The sequence below is a fragment of the Dromiciops gliroides genome, chromosome 2 (assembly GCF_019393635.1).
Source record: "Dromiciops gliroides isolate mDroGli1 chromosome 2, mDroGli1.pri, whole genome shotgun sequence".
NCBI classification, from domain to species: Eukaryota; Metazoa; Chordata; class Mammalia; order Microbiotheria; family Microbiotheriidae; genus Dromiciops; species Dromiciops gliroides.
The window spans coordinates 408,371,025-408,391,965 of record NC_057862.1 but is presented as its reverse complement, the minus strand read 5'-3'; the positions used below and the strand labels follow the sequence as shown (position 1 = coordinate 408,391,965).

Sequence of the window (20,941 nt, the reverse complement as noted above, 5' to 3'; positions counted from 1 at the left end):
TTGTGTTAAAATTCTTGGCAATGAAGAGAGCCTTGTTTATCACATATAATATGTATGTCAGTTGAGTAGTGCTCAGGTACCTGCCAGTGAACTGTCACGTATGGATGAATGCTATGAGACTATAAACAGACATTCTTTTCACCGGTATCTTTAGACTGGTATTTCAGCAGAAGATTTCTGACCAGGAACTCTTTACCTTTTTTTGTGTCGTGGACCCCATTGGCAGTCTGATGAAACCAGTGGAAGCCTTCTCAGAATTATGTTTTTAAATGCATAAAATAAAATACATAGAATTACAAAGGAAACCAGTTCTCTTAAAATACTGTTACAAACTGTTTTTAAAATAAGTTCATGGATCCTAGGTTAAGAATTGATCCAGTGTAACAAATCATATGAGACAAAATTTTGCAGTTATTATTTGACCTTTTCTCCTGGATACTTTGTCCTATTCACTGGTGCCTTATCATGCAGTGTTCAGAACAAAGCAGTCTTGGCCTTGCCCTTAAGGAGTTTACAATTTAGCAAATAACAGCAAGCTGATTACAAAAATGAAATGTGTGTGGTACTTCTGGCTATCGGTAAATTTCCCTAATTTTCTGGGAAGGAATGAAGGAAACAAATATTATTATCTCATCCGATCCTCACAACAACCTTGGAAGGTGGGTGTTATTGTTATCCTCGCTTTACAGTTGAAGAAACTGAGATATACAGGGGTTAAGTGATTTGCCCAGGGTCACCTAGCTAGAAAGTTTCAGATTTGAACTCGGGTCTTCCTGATTCCAGGCCCAGCACTCTATCCACTTGTGCCATCTAACTACTTCAAAACATCTTATTGGCCAAATAATAATCAGCTGGTTTTTGTTGTTGTCCTTGTGAATTTGTTAGTATCTGCTGCTGCATTATTCAAAATCTTACTGTCATTCTAGCTCTTCTGTCTAATATATGTTTTATATTTAGTGGGACTGAATTATATACATACATATCATGACTAGAGACCAGATTGGATCACAAAATATGTTCATGTGAAATCCATATACAGAAGCACTAAATCTCGCTGTTTGAGAGAGGCAGTGTGCAAACTTTCTTGATCACACCCTTATCAGTTAAAAAAACCCAACAACTTTTGAGCAAAGACTTCCTATATATATTTATTTATTTATAAATTATATGCATGTGCTAATGTACTAACATACATTACAAAACATACACAAAATAGAAATTAAAAAGACTAAAATAAAATGAACAGCATTTCTTTGAAAAATGTATTAATTGGCACCATTCTGCTTTTCCTAAAAATATTGTTAATAATATCTTTACTGAGAACACTAAGATTGAATATGCTTCACTATTTTTAAAAATCTGTCATTTAACACTATGACAAAACAATTCAGAGGCCTGGTTCAAAGTTCAGTTCATTTCAGTACTTGGTTTTAATGGTTGATCTGGCTGAAAAGGCTACCTTGCCAAGCTACATAGATCAACTTGGACAAAGTCTATCATGAGCTGTGCTTGTTAAATCCTGCTTGTTCATTTTTCAGGACAGTTCTCCAAGACAAAGATTTTTTTTGAAATCTGAATAGCAAATTTCTATCTTCCTTGATGGCAGTTGTGTAGCTTTTTTTTTTCTTTTTTAACAAATAGGTTCAAAACCAACTATGTACAGACAAGTATATACAAGATAAATTGGAAATAATCACTAGAGGGAAGGCTTTAGAATTAAGAGGGATCAGGAGAGGCTTCCTGTAGAAGGTAGGGTTTTAAACTAGGACGTGAAAGGAGCCAAGAGGCAGAGCTGAGGAAAGGGAGCATTCCAGGTTTGGGGACAGCCAATGAAAATGCTTGGAATTGGAAGATGGAATGTCTTATTCAAGGAACAATGAGGAGTTAGATTGCTGAATGCATGGACCAAGCTGTGGAGGTCTTTGAATGCCAAGCAGTATTTTATATTTGAACCTGGAGATGATGGGGAGACACCAGAACTTATTGGGTGGAGTGATGTGGTCAGACCTGTACTTTAGAAAGAGCAGTTTGACAGTCAGACAGTGTCGATCTATATATTTAAATAGTAATAAGATTTGAGTTTTATTTTACTATAAAGAGTAAAATAAATGTTCTAACAAGACCACTCTTCTAAGAGAGTATCTTCAAACAGGCACTAACCCTTTGGGTCTAACGAGGGGAAAAAAATGTGTTAACACTTACCATATGACTGGGATAGAATTCTTTTTCTAGTCCAGATCTCTGATTTCATTGACCTGAAGGAGTTGATACAGTACCAAAGATGTACAGTTTACTATGTACCAGATAGAGATGAAGCCCACGACGTCATTTCGGCTCACTGCTTCTTTAAAAAGAATCACAGGGTTGCAGTTTTAGACCTGGAAGAACCTTAATTTGCTCATCTGCAGGACAAAGGGAGCTGGAACAGAACTCTGGGGTCATGAGAGGTGAAGTGATTTGACCAAATCTCCTTTTGTGAATGCCCAACAAGTAGATTGTTCCGCTATGGAAGTTGAGAAAAACTAGACCAGCAGATGTCTCGTTTTGCTCAGTATTGGACCTACGCTAGCAGGGATCTGCTCTGAGCCAGGTCTAGCCCACTGTCACATAGATTAGTGTCAAACCCATGAATTGTCCCCAGGTGCTCCAGTTCCAAATGCAGTAGTCTTTCTAGGTCACCATACCACTTCGCAGTGCTTTTGGTAAACCGAACCATCGTGTCATGGCTGGATTTTCTGTAAAACTCTAGGCTTAAGCAAGACTACAGACTCACCTTCAATAGATTCTCAGCAGGTGTTTTTCTAAGGATGGATTGAGAATTTTCCTGCTTTCAAGATTGGTGATGTACATTTGTGAAAGAGACAAACTGGAATTAGAAATAAATTTGATGACTGTAGAACCTTAAGTGCTTGTTGGAGTCCTAAAATATTTATAGGAACTTGCCCAATTTGAATAATTTTGAGATTGTGGCTGATTTCTATGCCTTATTCAAGAAACCACAGATCCGTCTTGAAATGATCATGAGAGAGATATGTTCTAGGACCTTTAAAGGGGTATAAAGGAAGAATTAATGAAATGACTCTAACACCCTTTCCCTTAATGGCATATATTTGATCTATAGCTGTGTGTGTTTGGGAGGGGGGTATGTGTTATGTGCCTGGCACTGTGCTTGGGTACTGAGGGGGAGGACAGAAAGAAGAGTTAAAGGCGTCATCTCTGCTTCTTGAGAAGATCAGAAATCCACATGAGCAATTCAAGGCAGAACAGGCTAAATTCCAGAGAAATGGTTGAGACAATAACTGCCACAGTATTTCAGGGAAGGAAAAGAACACTTCCAGCCAGGATGATTAAAGGGAGCTTCATGGATCAGCTAGGATTTGCTTTAAGAATTGACAGATGGATAGAAATGTGTAAGGAGGATGCTCCAGGTAAAGTCATAGGATCAGAGAATAAGAGAAGGGATGTTGGAGGCCATCAAACTCACCCCCTTCCTCATTTTACAAATAAGGAAATTGAGGCACAAAAGTTAAGTGATTTGCCTAGGGTCACATATCTTTAGTAAGTATCTGAGGCAGGATTTGAATTCAGGTCTTCCTGACACCAAGCCCAGCACTCTACCAACTGCACCACCTAACTGCTTTATGAACATGTGATGAACATATGAACAGAGCTATAGAAGAAAGCACAAGGCTCAGTTGAGAATAGTATGTTGACTATGTGTAGGATAAAATTACATATTAAAGTTGGCAGGATAAATTGAGGAAGGATGATGAAGGGCCTTGATTGGCAGCTGAGCTTATACTTTATTCTGTGGGTAGCAGGGGGTCACTAAAAGGTTATGATTAGGTAGATTGGCATTATTGTGGAATGTGTGTGAGACACACATCTCGCTACAGCGTGTATATACTTTAGTATATATAGTATGTACATAGTGCATACATAGTGTAGTGAGGGAGGGCAGAGTGTGTATTTATATACACACACTGGAACCGGAGCACTTGGGGACAATTCTTGGTTTTGATATTAATCTATGTGACAGTGGGCTAGACCTGACTCAGGCCAGATCCCTGCTGTGTGTGTGTGTGTGTATCTCACTATAGTGCCTATATATATATATATAGGCACATATATGTGGGTGCATAATGTTTAATAACCATTTCTTCGAGAAGGAAAGCTGTAAAATGCTAGGTTTCTCCACATAGACTTCAGACTTAAATTGCCACAAAACCCTTTTAGAAGGCAACATATCAGAACTTCACAACAGGAAGGCTATTAACATTTCACCAGTAAGTGACCTTTAAGGAAATGAGATGTAAATACTTTTTCCCTCTCTACAGTTTTCTCATAATAATCATACCTTATGTTCACATGATCCTTTTAAGATTTATAAAGTGATTACATTATAGAAACACAGTGAGGTAGGTACCGTTGATAACATCTCCGATTTATAAATGAAGAAACAGATTCACATTGTTCAAGGAACACTAGTAAATCACAGGATGGGAATTGAACTCAGGTCCTCCATCACCAAAATCAGTGTTTTTTCCATCTTTGCCTTATTTTGTTATTGTTCTTCAGTCGTGTCGGACTCTTCGTGACCCTGTGTGTGTGTGTGTGTGTGTGTGTTTTGGCAAAGATAGTGGAGTGGTTTGTCATTTCCATTCTCCAGCTCCTTTTACAGTTCAGAAGCTGAGGCAAACAGGGTTAAGTGACTTGCCTAGGATCACACAGCTAGGAGGTGTCTGAGGTCAGATTTGAACTCAGGTCTTCCTGACTCTAGGCCTGGAACTCTTATTGGCTGTGTCCCCTAGCTGCCTTGCACTACCTGCTTAGAAATAAACTTTTAAGCAAATGATTATGAAGACTTCACTTTCTATAAATCTTCTGTCTTCCCCCATTACTGTAAATGTGGATTTGCTCCTGCCTTACCCTTATTAGACAATCTTTACAGCATTTGATTCTGTGCATTTGTCAACTTCACTGGATATGGAAGCATCCGCACAGTGTTGTCAGGCTTCCTTGTCCTTTCCCAGGTCACACTGTTTACTCTGGGCAGCTTTTTACGGATCATGTGACAGACAGTGTTTGGATCTGCTTTTTGTCCCTCAAGAGATGGCTGCTGTAGTTCACTATGTTGTGTAGCAGCCTCTTCTGAGCAGGCAGCATCTTCTGCTTTTTGTAGCAACAGTATTTGGTTTAGGTGTGGTTTTAGGGTGCAAGAATGTCAGGAAAAGTAGCAAACTGTCGCTTTAAAAGTTTGTCCAGATCTCTTGACTTCACAAGTGTAGGACACTCCTTCTCTTTCCTTACTTCTACTTCCCTATTACTTAGAGAGGTACCTTGGGAACTCTTGCACATAGTCAGTCACACAGCAGATAAATGGCAGAGTCAGGCCAACCCACTATTGACTATCCACACTTCCTCTCAAAATTTTCCTTTGCTTTGTTAAATGGGTACTTTCTTTAATTTTGATAAATTTATTCATGTTTCTCGTTATATGCTGTGCTGGCAAAGATAGTATAGGTGGCTCTTTCCCAAAAGTAACCAAAGGATCCATGATATTTTAATGTTCATTGATGAATATATCAATTGCTGCATATATGTAGAAGTAGTAGTTTTATTAAGCAGGTCAGAATTGGTAGAGTTTGGACCTTTTGTTGGTCCCCATATCCTATCAGTATGTTACAAATCAGCACACGATAATCATTCACAATGAAAATTTTGGAATTGTGCAATTTCAGTAATTCAGTTAAGCTAATTTTACCTCTTGAGGTAGGCCTAACCTGTTCACTGAATTTTAAGGGGCTTTGCTAGAGAAACACCGTCTTCTAATACACACTGGCAACTGTTCATCATCTTATATTCCTAAAAAGTTACTTGAGGTACTGAGAAGTTAAGTGATTTACCTAAGGTCACAGTGAACTTGGGTCATTCTAACTCTTGTTGGTAATAAAACTAAATTTTAATAGGCACTATCTCCTTAAGGAACTGAGAAATAGTTCTTGGGGATCACTGGGGAAAAAAGCCTAAGTATTAAATTCATTGATTACTTAGGGTTTGAGAAACATCCCAGATGGCAACTAAGATTAATAGCAGCACAGTAAAGGTGTGGCATTCTGTCCATTTTACTGAGTGCTGAAACTGGAATTTAGCCATTTGACTGTGAACAAGCTAACCAAAAGCTCTATCCTCTTTTGGAGAACTTGACTTTGGACTGTGGACTTTATACCCTTCCAGACATTGAAAAAAACTTGAAACTGCAAAGTTGGATGATAGGATTTAAAATCTGAAAGGCCTTTAGAAATCATTTAGTTCAACTTCCCCTACCCTTTTTTTTAACAGATAAGGAAACTGAGGCCCAAAAAGGTTAAGTGATTTATCCAAGATTATGTAGCTATGAAGTAAATTTTTGTATGATAGTTTGAAATTTGTAAAACTCTTTACAAATATTTTTGTTCAGTTTTCATTCGTGTCAGACTCTGTGACCCTATTTGGGAATTTTCTTGGCAGAGACTAGAGTGGTTTGACATTTTCTTCTCCAACTCCTTTTACAGACAAGGAAACTGAGGCAGATAGGGTTAAGTGATTTGCCCAGGGTCACACAGTGCCTGAGCCAGATTTGAATTTACAGAGATGAGTCTTCCTGACTTCAGGTCCCACACTCTACAGTGCTACTTAGCTGCCTCAAATATTACTTCATTTAAACTTCATAACAACCCTGGAAAGCAGATGCTATTATGATCTCCATTTAGTATTTAAGGAAATTGAGGCAAACAAAGGCTAAGTGACTTGCCCTGGGCCACACAGCTAGTCAGGAAGTAAGGGCAAATTTAAACTCAGGTCTTCCTGGCTGTAGGTCCAGTGCCCTATCGTGCCACAGTACCTGCACAGCTGCCAAGTCAAGGAAGCCAGTATTTAAACCCCTATCTGGAGATCCGCTGTTCTTGACACTGAAGGAGATATAATACTCTTTTTCTATTAGAATGTGAGCTTCTTGGGACTAGGTATTATTTCGTTCATCGTATTTGGATCTCTAGAGCCTAATATGTCACCTGGCACGTTGTAGGCTCTTAATAAGTGCTTGTTGGTTGACTAATTGATTGTATCAAATATAATATTTGTATACTATAAATAATGGTCAGGAAGAATTGAACCTTGTATCTTTACTATCTTTCTTTAGTACTCTGAAAGCTGGGTGGGTTTTTTCTCGTCCTAAATGGATGGTTTCCTAAGGTTCTACTCTTACCTTCTGACGTCTCACTGTTTGGAATTTGCTCTTTGTTCCCAATAGGCGAACCTATGTTGGCAGCATGCCTGGTCGTATAATCAATGGCTTGAAGACTGTTGGGGTCAACAACCCAGTGTTCCTGTTAGATGAGGTTGATAAACTGGGTAAAAGTCTGCAGGGAGACCCTGCCGCTGCCCTGCTTGAGGTAAGATTTAGAAGAATTCCCTCTACAAGTCCCAGCTAAGGAATGTGGGTGATAAGGGATCAAGCTGGTAGAATACAGATGATCATTTTGGTAATAAAGAAACCATACATGCTTTGGTGCAGGTGCAAGGGGCAGTTTTACATAAATGAAAAAGATGCTTTTTTCATAGGTCCTATATTACTAGCACATTTGACCTTGATGACATTTAGAGTTTACCCAGCTGGATTCACAGTGAAGCCTGAAACCATGAGATACTAAATGAGCATGACCTTTACTTTCACTCAGTTCTCTTGCTGAGTTCTAAACAGCTTATTATCAGCTCCATTTGCATTGTGGGAAAATCTTTTTCTTGTCTGACCTGAGTCATTCCCTAAATAGCAGTCTAAAGGTGGTTTGTCCCAAGAACTGTCATTAATCTGGCAATCTCAAAGAATCTGAGGTAATGTAGCAGTCACGGAGGACCTGAGTCACAGGATGCGTTGGGGCAGCATTGCACTTCAACGCACAATCAACACTTACTTGCTCTTTAGCAACTGTAGACAGCATTATTTTTCCCCTATTTCCCCCTAGCTAAATTGGAAAGATCATATCTTTTTTACTTCTTCTCCTTAGCTTATAACATCATCAGACCTATAGTAAATATTCATAGATAAATGATTGATCAATAAGGCATACCATTTCTTTACTGAACACTGGTCTTGGAACAGTGACATTGATGACTTACGAAGATTTTTTAAAATGCTGACCATCTATCTACATTATAGATAGAATATGGCTGGTACTCAAATTCAGTTTGTAAAATGACAGTGTTTGTGTTGGTGAGGAGTTTGTCTCTGTTTCTCCTGTTTGTCTTCTCTATTGTATTGTAATCATGTGGTCAGCCTAGATGAGGAAGGACTTTTTATCTGTCCCAGAAAACCCCAGTTTGGACCTTTTTTTTTAACCACTATGAGGCAGCAGTTAGGATATCTAGGTCCCTGGCTCAAGAACTAATTTCCTCTGTGTTTCTGTAAAGAGTGACATCATGGCCCAAGGGACTAGGTACAGTGCAGTGGAAGAAAGCTGACCTTGGAGTCAGACCTGGCTTCAGAGTCCTCTTCTGTCACCTACTTTGCTGTGTGACCTTAAGTAAGTCCTTAACCTCTCCTATCCCCAGTTTCTTCATATGGAAAGTGAGGGAGTTGGAAGGGATTACTTCTGAGATCACTTCTAGTAGTAGATCTCTGATCGCGTTTTTATATAACTATAAAAAAATCATGTAGCCCCTTATTAAGCACTCAGAAAACTTACTGACAGTCTAACTCATATTGGGACATTTTGTAGTTGTGATTGGTCTTTCTGTTATAGTAGCATACTCTACAATGCTCTATAGGATCTGAGGGGCACAATTCAATACTGACATCTTTAAAAAGCACTGTTTTGGGCAGCCCTAAAACCAGCCCACTGAGCATTCACAAGCAGTAGGTGACATCTGAGCCCCCAATGCATGTGGGATGTCCAGTTTATCCAGATTTATATGCATCCTCCTGATACAGGTACAGAAACAACTGCTATTTCATGCCAGGTCATCTTGCCTGACACAGCATAGAGAATCAGAGATAAAAGAATTCCTTCTCAAAGTGTTAAGCTAAAACTAAATTCCTTATGGGGTCACACAATCATCACATTTCAAACTTTGTTGCATGCAGACATCTTAGTAGTGAAATTGAAATTGTTACTGCACCCCCCTCTAATCACTACCTCTTTCTGATAACCAGGAGCTGTCAGAAATAAAATTAAAATTCGACAAACATTTATTAAATAAGTGCTTGAATGTTGTGATAGATGCTGGGGATAGAAAGGCAAAACCAGATCCAGGGCCCTGCTGGTGATACCAAAAAAAAAGGCAAAAACACAAAAAGCTTCCTTGTGCTTACATAGCTTTCATACTAATAGGGAAGACAACATGTAAATAAATAGGTACATGCAAGATAATACAGAACATAAGGAAAAATAACCTAGCAAAGAAAGCTCAAGTGTCCAGGGCAAGGGAGGGAGAAGGTACACAAGGAGGCAGCAAGGCTTTTTGTAGAAGGTGGCATTTGAGTTGAGACTTGAAAGAAGCCAGGGATTTCAGGAGTTGGAGGTAAGAAAGAGAGAGCATTCCAAGCATGGGAAACAGGGATGGGAGACGGCGTCCCGTGTGCTAGGGAGACAAGAGGCCAGCATTGCTAGATGGTCTAGTACATGGAAAGTGGGAAAGGGATGAAGGAACCAGGTTGGAAGAGCCTTAAATACCAAAAAGAAAAATTTCTACTCAGAGGTAATAGGGAGCCGTGAGAGGGAGTCAACGTGGACTTATTCTTTAGGAAAATCACTTTAGCAGCTGTGTGGAGAGTGAATCGGAGTGAGGAGAAACAAGACATGGAGGGCCCAGTGAAGACTTGCAGTATGTCAGGCAAGAGATGAATGCCTGAGCTGGGTGGGGGCTTTGTGAGTGGAGAGAAGGGATCACATATAAGAAATGTTATGAAGATAAAAATGACAACTTATTGTGTATGTGGGGCAAATGAAGAGTGAGGATTTAAGGAGGATGCCAAAGTTGTGAACCTGAAAGCCTGGGGAGGATAATGGTTCCCTGGATAATAATAGGGAAGTAGGAAGGTTGGGAAGAGGGGAGGGTTTGGAAAGAGAATGAGTTCTCTTGGACATGTTAAGTTTGGGATATCTAGGGGACATCCATGTTGAAATGTCTAGTAGGTAGCAGGAGCTCCTGAGCCATCCTAGGGCTGGAGAGTGAGATCTGGGAATTATCTGCAGAGATAATAATGCACACTTTGGAGCTCGGAGATCACCGAGGGGAAAGAAGAGAGGGCCCATGATAGAGCCTTGGAGACCACTCACAGGTCGGGGTGTAACAGTGATGAAGATTCAGCACCGGAGGCTAAGAAGGAGCCGTCTGACAGCCGGAGAACAAGAGAGGACCTGCCGTGAACACTCAGAGACCAGTAATGACCATGAGTGCCAAGGCGATGGCCTTACCGTATGCCAAGAGAAATACGGCAGTGGTGGTTTCCATTTGCTGGGAGGGGCCCGTGGGAGAGTAGCTGGAGGCAATGGGGGAGGCTTTCTGCAGCAGGTAGTGGCCAAGCACCGGGGTCTTATAGGGAGGGGAGACTCTTAACAGGAATCCATTGTAGACGTGGTAAAGACGCCATGAGCATGAAGAAAAGTAGAGGAGAGGGCAAGAGAAGAACAGTTTGAAAGGGCTCAGGAGAAGAGGATTCGTATAAAATAAGGCAGATGGTAGAGGGCCTGAAATCCTAGGCCTGGTTGGCATCTTAAATATTCAGAGATACTGAGGAGCTGCTGGAGATCATGGGGCAAAGCCGTGACACAAGTGTGATACTTTGATCAAATCCAGAAGGCACCATGCAGAAGCCATCAAGGCCAAGAGCTTGCCCCCAGATAGTTCAGATCAAATCATAAGCATAACCTAGATTTTTCTGGAGATTGGATTCAGGAGTGTAGAGGGGAAAGCCCACCATGTCTTTAGCCATGACAACTGGCCTTCTTCCTCTTAGCACACCTTTCCTAGTTTTTGTGATCCAGGGTGAGATGGATGCATGCTGGGGGTGAGGGGCCCTTGGTTAAAGCTGGCTCACCCTGCCTGTAGGCAGGCTTCTGCTGAGCCTCACTGTTTATACGTGCAGGCCTTGTTTGGTTCTTGTGCTTCTTTGGAGTTACTAAGCTCAAGTAAAACAGGACGTCTTCCTATTTCCAGTTACTGTCGTCAACAAGGGAATATTTATTCTATATTTAGATGACCTCTGTTGAAAGTTAGTTGAGAGGAGATAGAAATGGCTCCAACTACTTGAAAGTAAGTGTTTGTAAGCAGGGAAATCAGAACAAGTCTATAGGCAGGCAATTATGTTTTCCTGGGGCTCAGTCAGTTTGGTAGTAATAAAATATTGGATACAGAGCTGTCTTTGTATGCATTTGAGCACTCAGCAGGAAATTACAGAGCTGTTATTTTGCCCTAAAGTGTTCATTTTGCATTAGATATATTCAATTTTTCCATCTTATAATCTGTGCAAAATTCAGACTTTGCTGTTAAATTTAGGTAAATCGGTAAAATAGTTTTGACTCCCTAAATACTCTATAAAGGGGGCAAATACTGCTAATCAACTTTGAGAAGATTTTTTTTTAAATCTACATAATATGGAGCTCCTCAAATAGCAAATACATCCTTAGTCTGCATAGAATTTCCTTTAATGAAAAAATAAAATGCAGACCTTAACTTTGTGTTAGTAAGTATATTAGCACCTGCTCTCTATATACAGCAGGCCCTCAACATTTTGTTTTCCTCACCTAGGGTAGTTTAGCCTGAATTAGCAGTAGAGGGCTAAACCAGGGAAAGCTAAAATTTTAATTCTTCCAAACTAGTCGTTAGATTAAAAAAAAACTTCTATTTAAATTGTCCCTAGTTTTTTAACTCAACCATCTGCCAGGGCCCTAGATAAGGAAGTACGCAAACTACATTTGTTGCCCTTCTACCTCCCTTTCTGAATCTATCTCCTGCCTTCTGTCTTCCCTCTTCTGATCTCCAGAGTGCTGAACTAAGTCACAAGTCTTGGGCAGGTCCTGGCTGTGGTGCCCTGTGGCCCTGGGTTAGTCCCTCTGACTCTCTAACTTTCTATTTCCTATTTGTGAAATGGGAGTTGGCAAATGTTAACTATTTCATAGGAGTTTGAAAAAAAAATTTTATAAGTCTTAAAAATGCTAAGAAAAAAATAGTAATGGTATAGTAGAAAGAACAATGAACTTTAAATTTACTGAACCTAATTTTCAGTCACAGCTTTATTTCTGATCTGGGTGTTTGGGGCAAGAAACATAACCTCTTTGGTACTTACTTCCCTAATCTGGAGAAATGAGGAGAATAGACTAGATGATCTCTAAGGCCTCTTCCAGACCTAAATCCTCTGACCTGGAGACCCCCCATACTGTCCTGGACCCCCCGATCTATGTATATTCTTTAATATTACCCCTGTCGAAACTCCCTTTTCCTTAGAATTTTTTTAGCTAATTGATTGTCTGCTTAAAGTAATTCACACTCATATCCTCAGCACCACTGCCCTTCTCTTTTTTTTTTTTTTTTTTGGTGAGTCAGTTGGGGTTAAGTAACTTGCCCAGGGCCATACCATCAGTAAGTGTCAAGTGTCTGAGGCTGGATTTGAACCCAGGTCCTCCTGACTCCAGGGCCGGTGCTCTATGCACTGCGCCACCTAGCTGCCCCCCTTCACTTTTACACTTCCGTTCTTTCATAGGTGATTTCTTCTTGTGCAGATCACAGCCCACCTCCAACTTCTTTGTATGGGCTTTCAAGTTTATGAAACACTTTCACATACAGTATCTTATTTGATCTTCCTGACAGCAGGGTGAGGTAGGTAGGGAAGCTACTATTATCCCCATTTAACTGGTTAAACTGAAACTAAGGAATTAAGTAACCAGCCTAAAGGCAAACCTGGCTCTTTGCTCCCTGGTCCAACCTTCTCTGAGAGATGATTCTGTTTCTAAAGTGAAGGTGTTTAATGCAAATTAATCTCGTAATTGGGGGTAAGCTTGTGTTCTTGCCTATTCTTTTTCAGAAACTTTACTTAAGGGTCATACCTCATTATTTCTTTTAAATGCCCAGATTTTCTATGTTCTACATTTTCTGTGCTCTATACTCTTACATTTTACTTCTCCTTTAAAGGAGGCTTCAGAACTAGGCCTCCCATTTGTCCTCCAAACAAGAGTGTCATTAACAAATGCTGAACTCCTACTCTGGGGGCTGCACTGCACCTAGTTCTCTCAGGATAACTGAGAAGAAACTCCACTAGATTGAGAAATGCCATAGCAGGGCCCGATGGCTGTAATCTGACCTTACTCCTAGAGTGCAAGATGACCTTTCAGTAATGAAATCTCTTTGACAGCTAATGTTAGCTTTAATAACAGTATGTGAATTACATTACATTACAAAAGCATAAAGTCAGCTGTAAATTTGATTTTGGGGTACCTGGCCAACCTAATCATCTGATTGAAAACTGTAATTTCTCATTAGGGAGCCAGACTCCAAAAACAAGTCTAGGAAGATTTACTGTCCAGTTCTGATGAAAAGTTTGTCTTTAATATGTTGTAATCATAGTTCTGAACCAAAATGTTGCTTCTGTTTTTTAGTGAGATTTATGGTGGTGAAAATTGAACATTACCATTTGCTTTCTCTTTAGCTAATTCTCTGTGGTATGCTTAGGTTGGGGGAGAGAAAGTAATTAATTATAAGCAATCTTAATGAACATAGTTTGTATCATTTAGGACAAGGAATATATTCACATCTTAATGGAAAGGATAAATTATTTTGACAGCAATGTAGAATTATTCAGGACTTGAATAGATTCCATTATAAGTAACATGAAAAATGATCATAGCAATGTAATGCTGATCATGTATCTGGAAATAAAAAAACACAGAAAGGTGTTAGATAGAAAAAAAACAAGTTTATTAGGTGAGAAAGGTTAAAAGGTAGTAAATTTGACATGGACAGCTAACATAGCTAGGTTTTATAAAACTTTATACACACAAATATGTAGTGTTCATTTGATCCTAATAACAACTCTATACAATGGACACTAGAGCTATTAATATACTCATTTTACCGAAGAGAAAATTGAGGCTCAGAGCCTCAGTTTCTTGTCCATGATTACACAGATGATAAATCCAGCAGACAGAATTCAAACACAGGGGTCTCCTGATGCTGAGTGGGGTACCCTTTCTACTATACCACAACAAATAAGTTTTATCCTTTAGTTGGTTTATTTCATTATAGGACCGGGATACCTGAAAGATAAAGTCACTTTGGGGTCAATTGAGCTGACACTGCTTTTATTCCATTGGTAGCAATGTCCATTAGTGGATAGAGCATTGTCCTCAGATCTGGATTTGAGTATTGGCTCTGCCTCTGTACCATATTGGTAATACTTTTTCCCTCACCATCTTATATTAAATCAGTAGCTTGTAATCACTGTTACTTTTCAGTGTACATCTGTGTTGTGTTTTCCTTTCAAAGATTTCACTTTATGAATGTGGCCTATGTTTTGGAATAGCTTTGTATTTGTGCCATTGAAGACCTTAGGCACATCAATCAACCTGAATCTCTTCATTAAGTAAAATGGGTATAATAATAATATCTGCCCTGCCTCCTTCACAAAGGATGCTGGGGGGATAAAATGAGGCATTATATTTGATAGCACTCAAGTAACTGGACTTTAAACAGTAAGCACTATTGAAATATTACTTCCTAACTCTAGAACCAACTTTAAGGGATTATTAGAAGACAGTTTGTTTTTAAATCATAAATTTACAAGGCTTTGCTTCTTAGAAGACTGCTTTGGGTAATGATGCTGAACCCTGGCAGTGTGTGATTTGAATAAGCAAAACTTCAGTATACCAACTGTAGCCCTTCCTTGCATTTCTTTGTGTGTATGTGTGTGTGTGTGGGGGGTATCTAATGTATAAAAGTTTTTGTTTCAGTATAATCCTTCTCTATAAGATAGTGTTTTCCAAATTTAAAAAGTAATTATTTTATTAGGGGTTTTCATTTGTTTTTGTTGTTGTGTTTTTTTCATTTGTTTTGAATTTTATCTCTATTGTATCTCTTCTAGCTGAGAGGTTGCATGATAGAATGGAGAAAGCATTGGTCTTAGTTTTAGAGGCTGGAGACCTGGGTTCAAAACCTACCTCATTTACTAATCTGGTTACATTACAGACTAGTCACTTAAATTCTCAGAACTTCCATTTCCTCATCTGTATAAGAATATTAATACCTTAAATGCCTAACATATGGGCTGGTTGAGAGGAAAGTGATTTGCCAACTTTAAATTGTGATAGAAAGGTGATTTTTATGTCAAAGTTGACTTTGAAAAGACAAGGGTAAAATAGTTTTCTGTGGCTCATCTCATCAAGAATTCTTAGTCATATGAGCACAGAGTAATGGGAACGCCCCAGGGTACCAGTAATGGAAGTGTCCAGTTGCTCCTAAGTGGCACAGATTGCATGTGATTGGAAATACTTAGAACAAAGTGGTATTTGGTCACCTGACTGATGCTTATCTTGATGAAGCTTTTTCAGTATTAATGTGAAATAACAAGAATTTCACAGTGGCAATAAGCTGCTTAAGGGGCAGTACTTATTGCCTTTGCCAACATGGGTCTAATAGTTGGCTTCAAATTAGTTTTCATATTTGCTAAGGTTGATGTTTGCCAGGATAAGACCAGGGGTGGGATGGACATCAAAGCTATAACATGTCCTGCAAATTTCCAGTTTTGTTCATTTCTCTGGTATCTTTTTAGAGGAAATCCCTGCCAACAGCAAGTCTGCTAGAGTAAAAATGGTTCTTTTGAATTGCTTAGATTCCACCTACACAGGATTAAATCAAGAGCTGTGGATTGTCCTAGCAAAGTTCCTTCCGTTTTTGCTTAGGCTTTGTAAAATTAGATTGCTGTTCTCTATTCTTTGCCTTTTCGTTCCCACAGCACAGATATTTTGATGCCTAGATAGACATTCATGGTATTTGTTGATCTTTCATACTAGTACTTTGGGTCCTTGAACTGTTAGATCTCTGACTATTGAAGTCACTAGTTTACTCTGACTGTTCTTATACTTCTTATATTCGGTTCTGATTTTGTTGTATTTGGTTCTGATCATGTTTATCAACTCGGAAATTCCCATATCTGATCACAACATCCTATCATCTCATCTTCCCCATGCCTTATAACCCCTAACCCTATTCTTTATCCCTATTGTGACTTCCATGGCTAACACGTCCCACCCCACCCCCACCCTGCCCTTTTCCAGACTACCTTGATTATTCACTTTCTCCCTTCCCTATCTCAGCCCTTTAGTGAGTCTCTTGTCCTATCACTAATTATGCCTTGCCAAGACCCATCCCTGGACTATTCCTAGGAATTGCCTATGCTGCTGAACATCAGAGCTGGAAGAAATCACAGAACCGGGTTGACCGGGACCACTACAAATTTATGTTAGCTAATTTCAGCTGGGCCCTTCCTACTGCAGAGCAAACATTCTCTTCCATTCTAATTGATTCCCACTCTCCACAGCAGCTATTTCAAACCTTCTCATCTTTCCTCAAGCCTCCCCTGGTGCCCTCTACCCCATCTCTCTCAGCCAGAGACCTCAATATAATACTTCACTGAAAAAAATTGAGACCATTTCCTGACATCTCTCTTCTCTCCACCTCATCTCACATCATTTAGATATCTCCTTCCACTATCACCTCCTTTACTCTGTTCTCAGATGTCCTCATCTTCTTGTCAAGGCAAATACCCCATTTCCTTTTGACTTCCCCAGCAAATCGCCCCAACATCATCCCCACTCCCTCTTTTCTTCATTCACTGCCTATCTACTTCCTCCTTCTTGGCTGCCCACAAACCTGTCCATAGCTCCCCGATGCTTAAAACACCCTCACTGGTCCCAGCCATCCTGCTGGCCATCATTCCATATCTCTCCTCCCCTTCAGGGCTTAACTCCTTGAAAAAGGAGTCTGCCATCAGTGCTTCCACTGCCTCTCTCCTCCCTCCTTTCTTTCTGAAAAAAATCCAAAATCCAGCTCTGATCTCAACTGAACCTATCCCCTCCAGAGTTACCAGTGATCTTTGAATGGCTTCTTCTCAATCCTCATCTTTCTTGACTCCTTTGCAGTGTTTGAAATTTACCTTCTTCTGGATTCTCTGTGCAGCACTCTCCTCTCCTGTTAGGCCTGGAGTCAGGAAGACCTGAGTTCAAATACAGCCTCAGACACTGCCTAGCTTTGTGACCCCTGGACAAATCATTTAACCTCTATCTGCCTCAGTTTCCTCATCTGTAAACTGAGGATAATAAATAGCACCTACCTTGCAGAATTGTTGTGAAGATCAAATCAGATTATATTTGTAAAACACTTTATAAACCTTAAAGAACTAAATAGCTAAATACTATTATTATTATTATAGATTCACTTAGTGATCTCATTAACCCACATGGGTTTAACTATCATCTCTGTGCTAATGATTCCAGATCTATATATCCAGCCCTATTCTCTCCTGTCACACATTTCCAAACTGCCTCTTGTTTATCTAGAACCTAATGTCTGGTAGAATCTCAAACTCAGCAAGTCCAAAAAAGGATCCATTATCTTTTCCCCCAAATCATTCTTACCTTCTAAACTTCCCTGTTACTGTCAAGAGCACCACCATGTTCCTAGTAACCCAAGCTCACACCCTTAGTGTCATACTGACCCCTTCTCACTCACCCCACATATCTAATCTATCGACATATCTTATTGTTTCTCCTTTCACAACATCTCTCATGTTCATCCCTTTCTCTCCACTCACACAACTCCATCCATAGTTCAGGCCCGCATCGCTTTTCACCTGAATGACTGCAGTAACCTTTTAGCTGCATACCCTGTTTCAGATGTTTCCCCACTCCAAGCCATCCTCCACCTAGTGGTCAAGCATAGTTCTGACTATGTCAGTAAATTGGCTCCCTCTTCTCTCTAGTATCAAACATCAAAGCCTCTGTTTAGCATTTAAGGTTCTTTGTAACCTGGCCCTTTTCTGCCTTTCCAAGTCACATATACTTTACCCTCCTTCCTGTGCTCCTCAAACAGGATACTCCACCTCTTATCTCCATGTCTTTGCACTGGCTCACTTCCATGCCTGCAATGTTCTGCTCATTCACCTCTGCCTCTTTTTCCCAGACTTCCTTCAAGATTTAGTTTAAATACCATCAACTTCAGGAAGCCTTTCCCCATCTCCCCAGCTGCTAATGCCTTCCTCTTTCAGATTATCTTCCAGGTGTTCTCTCTGTATCTTGGATGTACCTATTTTTAAAACTTTCGTCTCCCTCATTAAAATATGAGCCACTTGAAGACAGGCCTTTTTTTTTTTTTTTGCCTATCCCCAGTGTTTTAGCACAGTGCCTAGTTTGTATAGTAACACCTCAATAAATTCTATTTGACTTGATTTGACTGTGATTAGAGGGGAGTTGGTTTATTTACCCATTCAGAATACTTTGGCCTAAGAATCTTGGCTTTATACAACTTCTTGCATTCAGATACTCACTGGTAACATGCCACAGCCTGCTCACTCCCACCAGGTCTTTAAAAACAAAAGTGAGAGATATGTTTCCCTGTTCAGTAAGTGTCCAGCATGCCAAAAGAAGGTAGAAAAGCAAGAAGGCATTTGTAGTTCTTGAAGTCTGTGGCTTCTTTGCTGTTGAACATGAGGTTCCTAACAAAGAGTACATGTAGTATCCACTCTGAGCAAAATCTAAAAAAAAAAAAAAAGACTTGGCTTTTCTTTAAGAAGGAAAGAAAGCAAAGTTAATCAGACATTTTAAAACTCTACTTGATAGACATTACTTTTTATTAATGTTTCATAGCAGGGCATTTTGAGGTCACATTTTACCCTCTAGGAGCACATGTGGAAAGTCACCTGATCTGGAGTTTAGAACCTTGTCTTTTTTTTTAAAGAGGCAATTGATGCAAAGGAGAAATGACTGTGTCTGGAGTCAAGAAAGGCCTCTGAAAGAGGAAGGCATTAGCAGCTGGGGAGTCGTCTCCAGGACTTATTAGCTGTATGGGGCTTGGGCAAGTGATGGGATCTCCCTAAGTCTCAGTTTCCTTGTCTTTAAAATGAGAATAATCCTACTTGGAGTTTTGAGTACATAGAGCTATTTTGAGGATCAAATGAGACGATGTATTGCAAATACTAGATGAATGTAACTTATCATTTTATGTTACATTAGCATATTTATTAGGATATATTTGCCAGTTTACTCTCAATTAGAGTTATCTTTTATTTTTCCTCTTGCCCCACCATATTGTGGAAGAAAAATATAATTTATACCTCCTGTTCAAGCATTTCTGAATACTTTACAGATCTACCTACTTTCATGTACATTTAACATAAAAGGTGTTAGCTTTATTTTATGAAGTGTAAAACAGGTCCAGCTGGATTAATGACTTCATAGTCACATGGTGATTCATTAGTAGACTTGAGATTGAAGCCTGAGGCCTGGCTTCAGTTTCTATGTTTTAAAAACTAACCTTGTTACTTAGAAGGTAAGCAAAGATGTAGGTAGGGGGCTTACTCCATCTGGTTTGTGTGTTTGTGGTTTGCATTAGATGGATCTTACCAAGAGATAAGTGTTGTTTGTATTGTTTGTTCTCTTCAAGGTCTTGGATCCAGAACAGAACCATAACTTCACAGATCACTACCTAAATGTGGCCTTTGACCTCTCCCAGGTTCTCTTTATAGCTACTGCAAACACTACAGCTACTATTCCACCTGCTTTGTTGGACAGAATGGAGATCATCCAGGTGCCAGGTAACCCTGATGCATGAGTGAGACCAGCAAGTCTGTGCTTCATGACTTCTAGCACATTCTCCTTTTAAAGGAACATCTTTTGGGAGTTGATTAAGGAAGTGGATTTGTCAGAGCTTTCAGGATTTTTGAGTTTGGTTTCAAATCTGATCTTAAGTGGATTTTTAACTGAGAAGAAATGTTGCTTTTCCTAAGTATGTCTCCAAATCCAAGGCACATCAAGTTCGTACTTTTCTGTAAATAGATCCCGCCACTTGGGTAGGGATCGGTTTGATAAGTTAAAACCTATAAGATTAAACTGTTCTAACAACTCATTATTTCTCTTTTATCCAATTTCTAAAATCATAGACGATGGAGGTGAAAGAGGATGAGTTCATTCCTTAAGGACCTGTAGTTGGACTTTTTGAAAAGAAATCTTCTTCAGTTTAGCTTACCAGGTATCAAGTGAGGGTCTTCTGCCCTTTCCTCTGGAAAAGTGTCCTGTAATCGGGTTCTCCCTCTTCAGGAGGGGTCAGGTATTCTCCTCTGGTAATTCTAGACTCATTGTAGAGCCTCTACTTTTTTGTTGCCTAGGCCCCTCTTACTTTCTCTTCTTAACCATCCCTGAGCTGTGGAGAATGAAATTCCCTAAGCAGATTTACTCTTAAAAGCAACACCTCCCGCTCCCCTCAGTGCCTAAGGTTTGTCACAGCAGAAATGATTGCGAGATCTAAAATCTATCCTTTTCTGTAAGATGGACCCAATTGGTTTTTCTAATCTGTTATGGCCTATAGGTTCCTATATTTAGTTAAAACATATGGAGATGATGATGGATGGCTAGGTTGTACATGTTTACGAGACAAAAATAATTTCAAGTAAATGAGACCAAATTGCCTGGGATCTCCAAATTAAGGCAGACTCCATAAGACATACTGTTGTGAAGTGAAATACCCAGGACAGCTGCTGAAGAGGTGGACAGATGATGTCAGCTTTCTCTTTTGGCAGGTTGAGCCAGCTTATTTTCTAGCTTTTCTGCTGTTTCAGTAACTTTCCTTTCTGTTTAACAGATGCTCTGTCAATTCATATTTTTAATCTTGGTTTGTAAAAGAAGGCTGTATATCATGAAGG

General features: G+C 39.6%; 1 protein-coding gene across 1 annotated transcript in view; it reads left to right on the top strand.

Annotated features, from left to right (window-relative positions):
* The window catches only part of LONP2 (lon peptidase 2, peroxisomal), a 127,931-nt gene that overhangs the window by 42,900 nt on the left and 64,090 nt on the right, over positions 1 to 20,941 (top strand). Inside the window, exons 8-9 of the mRNA XM_043986715.1 lie at positions 7,292 to 7,433; positions 19,687 to 19,837. Of these exons, the coding sequence (XP_043842650.1) occupies positions 7,292 to 7,433; positions 19,687 to 19,837 (293 nt within the window). The remainder of the gene's footprint in view (positions 1 to 7,291; positions 7,434 to 19,686; positions 19,838 to 20,941) is intronic.